The sequence below is a fragment of the Schistocerca serialis genome, chromosome 5 (genome assembly GCF_023864345.2).
Source record: "Schistocerca serialis cubense isolate TAMUIC-IGC-003099 chromosome 5, iqSchSeri2.2, whole genome shotgun sequence".
Classification (NCBI taxonomy): Eukaryota; Metazoa; Arthropoda; class Insecta; order Orthoptera; family Acrididae; genus Schistocerca; species Schistocerca serialis.
The window spans coordinates 89,912,806-89,926,232 of record NC_064642.1 but is presented as its reverse complement, the minus strand read 5'-3'; the positions used below and the strand labels follow the sequence as shown (position 1 = coordinate 89,926,232).

Sequence of the window (13,427 nt, the reverse complement as noted above, 5' to 3'; positions counted from 1 at the left end):
CCAAGTTTCACCCCTATCTGCTGAGGACATCTTCATTACAGGTTGTAGCTTTTATGAAGGTCCGATTCACTCCCTGACGAGTTACTGTATACTGATTTATGTAACCTCGAAATTTCACCTGTGAATGAAATTAACATATGTTTTTTATATTTGATATGCTTTTGTAAACACTCTTTAACATCCTTGAATTTTTTTGCAAACTATTATTATACTGGGTCATTGTAAGTAGGGAAACTTTAGTAACAGATAGATGGTTTATATTCGTCAGAGAGTGTGGTAGTAGCAACGCTTCTCGGTGTTGCCTTGTTACATCAGAGAGTGTCGAGCGTTGGGCACCCCAATACCAGCCGTGGAGAGAGAGAGAGAGAGAGAGAGAGAGAGAGAGAGAGAGAGAGTACTAGTGTGTGTATCTCATGCAAGACGATAAGTCGGTCAGTGTGAAGTCTGTGAGACATAATGGGAGCGAAGTATGGGGGCAGATGATTTAAGCTCCAAATACCATCAGGATCTTGCCCCAAAATCGTCTGCATTTAATCAGAATACTCTAACGCTGATTGGAACTAACGGAGTATATTCGCAGATGCTGACACCATGGTCTCTACAGTATCAACAACCTGTAAGACGGTTCACATCAAACTGGTTCAGAACTTTTGTAGAGCTAACCCATTTATTGTCCGTGACAACTGAATAATAATGTTAGTCATGTAAAATTCTCACTTCCCAGTTTCTTCATTAACCCTAGTCCCTGTTCACAGACTAGGGTTCTTCATCTTTCCTACTGTAATAGAACTGAATGTCGTTAATCTGTCAAATAAATTTTATATTTCAAAAGTTATACCACTTTTATTTTGTTGGCTCCGACTTTGACCAGTAGAGTGGTTCCTTGCCTTCCCAGTAAGGTGGAGTAAGGCCGTCTCTGAATGGAGATTATATTGAAAAATAATGTTTTGTACCCAAAAGAGTGGGGAATAATAAGGTGTATTGAAATCCTGAACAAAACCAACCTGCTTTCAGGTGAAAAATATGTTGCTTTAATTACTGAACGCCCCTCAGAATTAAACTTACGCTACTTGAGAGTGTCCTTATAAAAAACAAGTGATCTTATGTCAATGAAGCTCTGTGGAAACATGTGGAAGAGAAATAACGAATAAATCATTGGAAGAAACACATTACGATTTCCATATGAGAGGGTTGACATCTAGTTATCTTCGTGATTACGCAGTTTGGAACGATCGGCCAGTAATTCGACTTGCTGCTGTGGGGCGCCGAAGGCCAGTTGCACCACAAATTGTTCAAGAAGTTACTGTTGCCATGGCTGAGAACGTTGGACGCAGTATGCGAGCTGCAAGCAGTGCACAAGCTCTGTCGAGACTGCTGAACATTCCGTGGACCACTGTTCGCAAAGTGCTGCGAACAATTGCGACATTGTACAAACTTCACATTACTCGTTATCATTTGCCACTGACGCAGACCGTCGCGTAGAGTTTGCTCTTACGTTTCTTGCAAGTGTTGAAGTTGATGACATGTGGCCTTGGAACGTTTTGTGGAATAATGAAGCACACTGTACGCTCATTGGGGCAGTCAACACTCACAATTGTTGCATTTGGGGATCGTGACCACCATCGCACATTCATGAAGTTCGCCTGCACAGTGAATGTGACAATGTGGCTTGATGGCAGAGTTCATTACTGATCAATTTGCTTTGAGGAATTCGGACTCCAAGGACTGAGAATATGCAACGTGAACGGGACACGTTATTGTGATCTGCATCGCCAACATGTGGTTCCTGCTCTTCGGGAGAGAGGTGCTTTGGACTCAACTGTTTTGATGCACGAAGGAGTTCCGCCTCACTTTACTAGTGAGGTCAAACGCTTACTCCGTAACACATATGGAGAAAACAGAATCCTTGGCCGATCGTTCCACACTGCGTAACCACCAAGATCAGCAGTTTTCAACCCTCTGATGTGGAAATTAAAATATGTTTCTTTCAGTGGCTTATTCGTTATTTCTCTTCCGCGTGTCCTTACAAATGTTTCTACAAAATTTCATTTTCCTACTTAAAGATGTACGTTTGCAGTGACGTAACTGACAGCAGCCTGCAACACATCAGTTAGAATGGGAATGGCATGCGAACATGTATTTTATCTCGCCGCTTATGCGCTTTCCCCTGTACTGAACTTTTCTGACTGCGAGAATGTAAATTGTCAGTAACTTTAAACGAAACCAAAACTGCATGAATTTACGTAACACAAACACTAAATCTGATGTGACACTATTGATTTCAAATTGGTCCTGGTAATAAAACAAAGCTTGATCTATTTGAAAAAAATGTTTCCTGTGCTTAGCGACAACTATCCCTGAAATAATAAAATTTCTTACCTTTATCTGCACAATGGTAACGCTCTTCGCACTGGTCTCTGTTAGTATTTTAAATTGTACAGTTAGCATACAGCTATTGTGCAAGGCTGTTGCTTAGCATACATTTTAATTAAATCAAATATGACTGAGAGAATAATTTCTTGAGAAAAATAGCTAATCAAAAACGACATGGATCTGGGAACAATTATTGTCTTGATTGACTTGCGGTAAGCAACAATAGGGCACTAACTTTAAAACTTGTATTTCGACTCTTTGAAAATTAATAATGCTCACAATTAACACACAATAAACTGATTGTACATTAACAATTACCTTTACAAAATCATTGGATGTGAGTGCTGTAGATTGTCTCAGTCATCACGTATGAATAGGCCATTGCATTGGTAAACAAACAGCTATTTTTACCTTAATTATTTCCGGTATGGTATCTCGCAAATAAAATCATTACTGCCCGTAGCGAGTAGGTATATATCCAGCACACAACAGACATAACTCGTCTTTACACGCGAGAGTCCTCCGTACATCACTTTATGTAAAGTTACTCTAACACATTACCCATAATACCTTGAACCAGCGATCGCTGTTGAGCAGTGACGCTACTACATAATCGATACTACATTTGACCATCTCTGGTTCAATATAAAATTTTCTTACAAAATTTTACCCTGTGTATTCAGGGTGGTCCATTGATCGTGACCGGACCAAATATCTCACGAAATAAGCGTCAAACGAAAAAACTACAAAGAACGAAACTTGTCTAGCTTGAAGGGGGAAACCAGATGGCGCTATGGTTGGCCCACTAGATGGCGCTGCCATAGGTCAAACGGATATCAACTGCGTTTTTTTAAAAATAGGAACCCCATTTTTATTACATATTCGTGTAGTACGTAAAGAAATATGAATGTTTTAGTTGGACCACTTTTTTCGCTTTTTGATAGATGGCGCTGTAATAGTCACAAACATATGGCTCACAATTTTAGACGAACAGTTGGTAACAGGTGAGTTTTTTAAATTAAAATACAGAACGTAGGTACGTTTGAACATTTTATTTCGATTGTTCCAATGTGATACATGTATCTTTGTGAACTTATCATTTCTGAGAACGCATGCTGTTACAGCGTGATTACCTGTAAATACCACATTAATGCAGTAAATCCTCAAAATGATGTCCGTCAACCTTACTGCATTTGGCAATACGTGTAACAACATTCCTTTCAACAGCGAGTAGTTCGCCTTCCGTAATATTCGCACATGCATTGACAATGCGCTGACGCGTGTTGTCAGCTGTTGTCGGTGGATCACGATAGCAAATATCCTTCAACTTTTCCCACAGAAAGCAATCCGGGGACGTCAGATCTGGTGAACGTGCGGGTCCATATAGTATGGTGCTTCGACGGCCAATCCACCTGTCATGAAATATGCTATTCAATACCGCTTCAACCGCACGCGAGCTATGTGCCGGACATCCATCATGTTGGAAGTACATTCCAATTCTGTCATGCAGTGAAACATCTTGTAGTAACATCGGTAGAACATTACGTAGGAAATCAGCATACATTGCACCATTTAGATTGCAATCGATAAAATGGGGACCAATTATCCTTCCTCCCATAATGCCGCAACCATACATTAACCCGCCAAGGTCGCTGATGTTCCACTTGTCGCAGCCATCGTGGATTTTCCGTTGCCCAATAGTGCATATTAGTCCGTTTACGTTACCACTGTTGGTGAATGACGCTCGTCGCTAAATAGAACGCGTGCAAAAATTCTGCCATCGTCCCGTAATTTCTCTTGTATCCAGTAGCAGAACTGTACATGTCGTTCAAAGTCGTCTCCATACAGTTCCTGGTGCATAGAAATATGGTACGGGTGCAATCGATGTTGATGTAGCATTCTCAACACCGACGTTTTTGAGATTCCCGATTCTCGCGCAGTTTGTCTGCTACTGATGTGCGGATTAGCCGCGACAGCAGCTAAAACACCTACTTGGGCATCATCATTTGTTGCAGGCCGTGGTTGACGTTTGACATGTGGCGGGACACTTCCTGTTTCCTTCAATAACGTAATTATCCGGCGAACGGTCCGGACACTTGGATCATGTCGTCCAGGATACCGAGCAGCATACATAGCACACGCTCGTTGGGCATTTTGATCACAATAGCCATACATCAAGACGATATCGACCTTTTCCGCAATTGGTAAACGGACCATTTTAGCACGGGTAATGTATCACGAAGAAAATACCGTCCGCACTGGCTGAATGTTACGTGATACCACGTACTTATACGTTTGTGACTATTATAGCGCCATCTATCACAAAGCGAAAAAAGTGGTCCAACTAAAACATTCATATTTCTTTACGTACTACACGAATATGTAATAAAAATGGGGGTTCCTATTTTAAAAAACGCAGTTGATATCCGTTTGACCTATGGCAGCGCCATCTAGCGGGCCAACCATAGCGCCATCTGGTTTCCCCCTTCAAGCTAGACGAGTTTCGTTCTTTGTAGTTTTTTTCGTTTGACGCTTATTTCGTGAGATATTTGGTCCGGTCACTAACAATGGACCACCATGTATATCTTTCACTACGGTCATTTGTTTTTAATGAGCGCCCTCTAAAGTAGGGCAGTTTAATTATGACCACCCTGTATGTAACGTAGGGACAAATAAGCCACAAGTTCAGTAGTTTCAGATGGATACCTCCTGCCCATCTGGTCAGCCGTCGCTCTCGTCCTGGTGTCACATTTCCGCTGTCAGTGGTTGCTCACGGAATTTCCACCAATTATAGACACGCCGTCTCGTGCTGTCCTAATGGCTGAGTTCTCCGCGACACGCCGATGGCAGTGCAGTGGTTGTGCGTCAAGTGGGAATTCGAAATGAGCCAGACGTGTACGAAAAATGGAGATGTGTGTGTGTGTGTGTGTGTGTGTGTGTGTGTAGGGGGCGGGGGGAGGGAATGGATTTACTGATTGTACGCTATGTAAGTCGTGAAGCCTGCATACAAAATTCTTAGAACTGGCTTTTGGCATGGAGTTTCGGAATGTGCTTCAGCTCCCTACTCAACGCCCTCCCCCAGACACTGTGGAGATAAAGAAGAGAGTCTCATAGAGCTATATCAGCAGTTATTTTTCCTGCACAGCATCTACCAATGAAAAGCAACCTTCATAAAATCAGCAGTAAACAGTATCTTTGTCACGCACTTTATAGTGATTTTTCGAGTGTAGACGAATATTTCTTTCTGATGTTCACCTTCAAAAGTATTACCGATTCGAAAAACTTAATCCACATACAGACTTACCACCTCAGGCCAAAGACGATAACGCCTTAAGAAGGCTGCATCTCGTAGGTCTACATCTACATCTACATCTACATTCAAACTCCGCAAGCAACCTGACGGTGTGTGGCGGAGGGTACCCTGAGTACCTCTATCGGTTCTCCCTTCTATTCCAGTCTCGTATTTTTCGTGGAAAGAAGGATTGTCGGTATGCTTCTGTGTGGGCTCTAATCTCTCTGATTTTATCCTCATGGTCTCTTCGCGAGATATAAGTAGGAGGGAGCAATATACTGCTTGACTCTTCGGTGAAGGTATGTTCTCGAAACTTCAACAAAAGCCCGTACCGAGCTACTGAGCGTCTCTCCTGCAGAGTCTTCCACTGGAGTTTATCTATCATCTCCGTAAGCCTTTCGCGATTACTAAATGATCCTGTAACGAAGCGCGCTGCTCTCCGTTGGATCTTCTCTATCTCTTCTATCAATCCTATCTGGTACGGATTCCACACTGTTGAGCAGTATTCAAGCAGTGGGTGAACAAGAGTACTGTAACCTACTACCTTTGTTTTCGGATTGCATTTCCTTAGGATTCTTCCAATGAATCACAGTCTGGCATCTGCTTTACCGACGATCAACTTTATATGATCATTCCATTTTAAATCACTCCTAATGCGTACTCCCAGATAATTTATGGAATGAACTGCTTCCAGTTGCTGACCTGCTATTTTGTAGTTAAATGATAAGGGAACTATCTTTCTATGTATTCGCAGCACATTACACTTGTCTACGTTGAGATTCAATTGCCATTCCCTGCACCATGCGTCTATTCGCTGCAGATCCTTCTGCATTTCAGTACAATTTTCCATTGTTACAACCTCTCGATACACCACAGCATCATCTGCAAAAAGCCTCAGTGAACTTCCGATGTCATCCACAAGGTCATTTATGTATATTGTGAATAGCAACGGTCCTATGTCACTCCCCTGCGGCACACCTGAAATCACTCTTACTTCGGAAGACTTCTCTCCATTGAGAATGACATGCTACGTTCTGTTATGTAGGAACTCTTCAATCCAATCACACAATTGGTCTGATAGTCCATATGCTCTTACTTTCTTCATTAAACGACTATGGGGAACTGTACCGAACGCCTTGCGAAAGTCAAGAAACACGGCATCTACCTGTGAACCCGTGTCTATGGATCTCTGAGTCTCGTGGACGAATAGCGCTTTGCCCCTAGTGTATGCATGTCTTCGAAACTTCAGTGTATGAACGAACGCAAGTAGACTCCGTACCCTCATAAATGCAAAGGTACTATGAAAAAGTGGATTATATACATAGATCGGCCTACTATCGTAATAAGCCCGCACAGACTATGCCAGCGTCACCTGGCGAGGAATGACTGTTCGTCAGACACACGAACGGTGTATACAGTATCAGTGTGCGTGCAGTAAATGTGTACAATGGGGAAGGCGCGCGATCTATCTGTATTTGGCAAAGGGCAGATTGTTATCGTCCGGAGGCTTGGCACGAGCATTTAGGAAACAGTACTACTTGTCGGGCGTTCGAAGAGTACTGTGGCGAGTGTCTTCAACACGCGGCTAAACCAAAGTGAAACCACATCCAGACATTATTACAGATGTCGGACGTCGTAGCCTGAGCAGACTGGTAAAACACGACAGGCGGCATACTGAGGCGGAACTATCACACTTAAACGCTTGGTAGAGTGCAAGTGTGTCTGAACACAAAGTGCACCAAACACTCCTAACGATGGGCCTCCGCAGCCGATGACCCACACATGTGCCAATGTTAACACCACGACAGCTTCAACTACCACTGGAATGGCCCCGTGACGATCGGCACTGGACGTAGGCGCAGTGGCAGAGCGTTGTATGGTAGGATGAATCCAGATACCATCTCCCTCATGCCGATAGAAGGGCGCGAATCTGTCATCTTCCAGGGGAACATTTCGTTGACACCTGTACTGCGGGATGCTGGCAAGCTGGCGACGGAGCCATTATACTCTAGGGAACTTTCTCGTGGACCGAGCGAGATGGCGCAGTGGGGAGGACGACGGTTCAATCCCGCGTTCGGCCATCCTGATTTAGGTTTTCCGTGATTTCCCTAAATCGCTCCAGGCAAATGCCGGGATGGTTCCTCTGAAAGAGCACGGCCGACTTCCTTTCCCGTCCTTCCCTAATCCGATGAGACCGATGACCTCGCTGTCTGGTCTCCTCCCCCAAAATCAACCCAACCCAACTTTGACGTGGACACCCACGGGTCCAGTGGAGCAAGGCACCATGGCGGCCATGGAGTATCGTACACTGGTTGCAAATCACGCACACCCCTTCATGACGATCATATTTCCCTACGGCAGTGGCATTTTTCAGCAAGATAATGCGCCATGTCACAAAGCCAAGAGTATCATGTGGTTCGACGAACACAGTGACGTGTTCCAATTGATGTGCTGCCCCCCAACTCATCAGATCTGAACTCAATCGAACACATCTGGGATGTAATTGAACGTGGCGTCAGAGCTCATCGCCCCCTCCCCGGAATCTACGAGAATCAGGTGACGTCTGTGCAGATGTGATGCCAACCCCTTCCAGCGACCTACCAAGGCCTCATGGATTCCACGCTATGTCGCGTCGACGCTGTCACCCGTGCCAAAAGTGGACATACAGGCTATTAGGTTGGATGGTCTTCATGTTCTGGCTGATCAGTGTGTGGTAGATAACTTCGGCAGCTCCCTGAAACTATTCCTAAGTGCTGATGTTGTACTCGTAAATGAAAAAAATTGCAACGCCAGAAATATGTGATAGCAAAATGGATGAAGATACGCGCAGCATCGACGCTTTGAGCAGATATTGTTAATTAACTAATATATCCAGATGTAAAATATTACGCATAAATTGGCGGGAAGACCCAGTATTGTTGGATTACACAAAAACAGTCGTAAATGCAAAATATGTAGAGGCAAACGTCTAGAGCCACCAGAATTGAAAGGGACACTTAAAGCTGGTTGTAAAAAACAAGCAGGTGTCAGGTGAACCAGAAGAATAACACCAACGAAATGTGTTTCATACGCGCTAGAGGTAACTTACAAAATCCTTACTTTACGGGTTCCTTAGTGCTGCCCGTCAGCCTGTTAGCCTTACCAAGCACGGTTGATGGATGAGACAGAGAAAAATCCAGAGACCGGCCAGTTTCCTTATGAGATGAAAAGTAAGTGCCACAGAGATGCTAAAACTCCAGAACGTTCGGCTTTCGTTTTAATTTAAACTTGAAGAAAGATGTCATCGATACGTTATTATTATTGTACTAGCCCCGTCAAACACTAAGAAGCTTAAAACATATAGTGTTCGTTCAATCTTACAGACATGTTGTATGTACATAGCTTGTAAGTGTACATGTGATACAACGTTCGGTTTTTTGAACTGTACACCACCATATCTGTAGTTATTGCTACTCCTTGTGACCAGCTATTCAAATTCTTGTCTGGAATCAGTATGTGCCTTTCTACCTGAGGTCAGTTCAGTTCTGTCAACCCTGTTGCTTTCAAGAAGACGGTCAGCCCCAATACTTAGCTTTTATTTCGTATGGTCTTTCAAATCAGCCGCCGATTATTATGAATCAGTGTTAACTCCCCAAAGCTAATACAATCTAACGGGCTGCCATCACATCTATTGCAACGGGAAGTGTAAATACACCCAAAGACATACGTTCTATTAATGCAGAGAATTAGAAAGAGAAAGAGTTCATATGAAGTTATTTTTAGTAAAGATTAGTTAATGCACTAAATCCTAAGTAACAGTGCCACTTTTCGTATTACAGAGATTTAGTTAGCTCTACATTGTCTTCAGACCATACAAGCTACCAGTAGTTCACAGATACTAACGTCGGGGAAGCGGTGCGTAGAACGGCGGTGAGCGATAGCGACCATTCACAGTGTCCCACAGCATCAGGGCCTCCCTGATGCTGCACACGCCAGGGGCAACCTCCACCTGAAACACGCAGAATGGTTTCATCCCCCTATGAATCAAATTGAGGTGCGCACGTTTCCTTAGGTAGGGAAGACAAAATCATCACACAGACATACTAACACAAATACGCACACGCATGTGATGAAACAACGTTAATATCTCACCAATGGTTCGAGATAAAGTGTCCAACGACTGATTGAATGTAATGGGCGAGGTTTTGCTGCTTGATTAATATTCGTGGTCAATTTTTGTTATCTTTCCCGTTGGAATTATCAAACAAATATATCACAAAAGACTGTGGTTGTTCCTGTTTCTTACTAGTAGTCTAGGAAGCCTGAAAACATAAATGCTATGATATGGTATTGACTGTAGGAATCGTGGGGAAGTCTATCAACACTAAGCAAAATTTACTAAATGTTACACAATTAAATTCTCACTTTTAAAACACATTGTAACATGGAAAAGTCAGGTGTCCTAAGTCTTTCAGACACACACTTAACGGCACGTTTGATGCATACTTCTGTTCACACTGTCCAGTAATCATCTACTTTTAAATTTCAGAGTCTTTCCGAGTTCCTTCAGTCCATCCATTACCTTATAGCCGAGTTCTAATTGTTGTGAATGTTCAGTGGCACTTGCTATTAAAAGAGCCAGTACAATCAAAAGTCATACCACCGATCGATTGTTTAAGGCGTGACTACGAATGTGATGGTAGATTATACCCCTTCCCAGACCTGCATTTTATCTGTCGTCCATCTATCATAAACATTCCTACATGGTAATTGCCACCAGTCTAGACGATTTTGCAGAAAACCTCGAATTGAATATTGCGATCTTAAAAGATCCAGGAGGATCAGCAAGAAAATTCGCATTCGTTGACAGGGGCACACATCATACTGCTTCACGAAGGTGTTTCGGATTAATATAACGACTCCAAAAATATTTATTTGCGAAATATGTCGGCCGTGATGGTCTGCTGGTAAAGCACATGCATAGATACTGGAAGATCGCGGGAGCGAATCCCGCTCGGACCACAGAGTATTTAGTCTGCCTTTAACATAGCCTTCACTACTAACTCATGAGATGAGGATTCGCCACCTGCTTCGGATTCCACGTTAAGCTGTAGTTCACCCTCCCCTGTTAGGGCTGCAGAGGCAGTTTGCAACATACAAGTCGCCGAAGTGACGTTCGACTGAAAGACTTGATATATCCCGTTGAACCACACAGAATTACTATTATTTAAGAAATGTCAACAAGATTATGTGCCAAAGATGTTTTAAAAACGATAAATAATGATGCTTTACCAGTCAAGCGAAAGTGTATTTTTGTGTATGCTTAGCACGGGTAAAACAAATTAATAAAATGTTTATTTCTGATTAATTTCGGTCATAACGCCATTGGCAACGCGACGTAAATACGCAGAGAACCTATTGTTTAATTCACTGTAGTTAAATATGGTCTGGCCTGAGCTGAATGCAATGATTGCAATTGCTAACATGTTAGGTAGGTCCATCCGTGACGAGTCATGAATATCAATTGAAATACACAAACAAGTGTAGCCTGTCACTTTCATTAAACCTCTGCGCGTCTCGGAGGATTGTACCTTCATCATCAGGTGGATTTATATACATTAACAAAACATTGTTTTGTAGGAGACGAGATACTGGCAGAAGTAAAGCTGCGAGTAGCGGGCGTGAGTCGTGCTTCGGTAGCTCAGATGGTGGAGCACTTGCCCGCGAAAGGCAAAGGTCCCGAGTTCGAGTCTCGGTCGGGCACACAGTTTTAATCTGCCAGGAAGTTTCATTGTACATATAGTTTTTCTCGGCAATTTGTAACCCTGTGTGCCAGTAGAAGACAAAAACAAACTGTTTTAGCACATGACTTCCAAGTTATGTGGATGCTTTCCATTGTACATCTAAGCAATAATATAAATACCACTCAGTGTTCACAGGATGTTTCTGAAAATGGTATTCACATTTACACGTTTTCTGTACAACCAAATAAACACAAAATGTGTACGAGAAGTTACCGAATTCAAAAAACGTGTAATACACTGACGTCTCCAAAAGTTGTGGATTTTATATAACAATTTCTTGAGCTCATTGTGCTTTGTTAATTTAAGCCGACTGGGCGATATTGAGCAAATATCGTGCCTCAAGAATTAAATTTGGTCGAAAGTTCACAGGAATTACACGATCAGTATCCACACAATGTTTCTAAGGTTTAAAGATCGGTTTCTTACCTAAAGTGTAAGCATATTTCATTATGATGTACAAAGAACAACGTTTTATTTTGTTGATGTGAATAAGAATGACATATTATTGACTCAACGATCCAGACTTACATACTTTTTACGATAAAATACAGGGACTCCAATGAGCTATTCAGAGAAATATTTTTATTCATATAACAATAACTTTAGGTTAACTCAGAAAATTAAAAATATAATACTCAAATAAAGTCATGGAGAAAATAGTGTCGGCTAGGAACAATAATAATCTGCAAAAAATACCACGTTAATACTCCTAAAAGTGGAATCCAGTGCAGCGCCAAACTCACCGCCGCACTAAGAAAAGTGCAATTTCCCGTGAACGGAGAAACAAACACGTTACACAGTGACAATATATCACAAAGCGTTTCAAAATGCTAGGTCTGTAGGTTAGTACAATCACGGACAGTCCCTGCTAGAAACAAGTGAGAAGTCCATAAATCTAGATTCCAAAGAGTGTATGTGTGTGTGTGGGGGGCGGGGGGGGGGGGGGGGAGAGGAGGGGAATGAGGGGTGCGAGCGCGAGTGCGTCTCTCACTCCCCTCCCCCCAGTTTACGGTCGCTTATGCTCACCAACCATATTCATCAACCACCAAGTTCATCACCATTTCTGAGGATACAGAATGTAAACAAATACCTCGTCAGAGGAAGGCTGAACTTCCTTCGGTACAGGGCCCAAGTACCCGCCTCCAAAGGTGATGCTGACGCACACCTTCGTTGTGTATATCGATACGGAAGTATTTGGCTCGAATCTCGTGGGGGGTGGGGGGGGGGTTAGGGGGGAAATTTACAGCGTAGTATTTCGCCGACTAAGGGAGGAGATGAGGTGATGGGAAGTTCCTGCTCTTGCACCAATGTCCTAAATTAAATTTCAGACCACTGAATAGTGTCTCATGGAGTGAAGGTATATGCCACTGTTGATAGCTCTCTCGTATGCACACCTTAAGCTCAGCATCCACCTTGGAAACATTTGAAAGGGGTAGGCTACGTGCCAGCATCGAGTTTCACCCTCTCCTTTCCTCCTCATCATACAATACCGTGGAGTAGCTCACCTTGGTGGACCAGGCGCGCAGATCGTTGAGCGCGTGCGTGGTCGTGAAGATGGCGCTGCCGTCTTGCGTGGCGCACTGGCAACGCCACCAGCGCAGGTAGGGCTGCGACAGCGGCACGCAGCGCTGCCCCCGCACCGTGGTCACCGCCCCCACCAGCGCCACCAGCGCCAACCACGCCAGACTCATCTCAGCCTGAGCGACGAATCACACGGTAAGCCGACATAAACAAAGTATCACTTAGAGGTTGCAAACACACCACAGCCCATGACTAGTACCATGATACTTCTAAGAGTAATACACACTTTGTGAATTTTAATCCTTTTGTTGTCCCCACATACACATCATCGAGTAAAACTGAAGTGATATCAGGTGTTCCCCAGGGAAGCGTCCTGGGACCTCTGCTGTTCCTGATCTACATAAATGACCTGGGTGACAATCTGAGCAGTTCTCTTAGGTTGTTCGCAGATGATGCTG

General features: G+C 43.3%; 1 protein-coding gene across 1 annotated transcript in view; it reads right to left on the bottom strand.

Annotated features, from left to right (window-relative positions):
* Nucleotides 1-13,139, bottom strand: part of LOC126481762 (macrophage mannose receptor 1-like) — a 101,196-nt gene extending 88,057 nt beyond the window's left edge. Inside the window, exons 1-2 of the mRNA XM_050105717.1 lie at nt 12,954-13,139; nt 9,548-9,653 (exon numbers count right to left, since the gene is read on the bottom strand). Of these exons, the coding sequence (XP_049961674.1) occupies nt 9,548-9,653; nt 12,954-13,139 (292 nt within the window). The remainder of the gene's footprint in view (nt 1-9,547; nt 9,654-12,953) is intronic.
* Between the last annotated feature and the right edge of the window lie 288 nt (nt 13,140-13,427).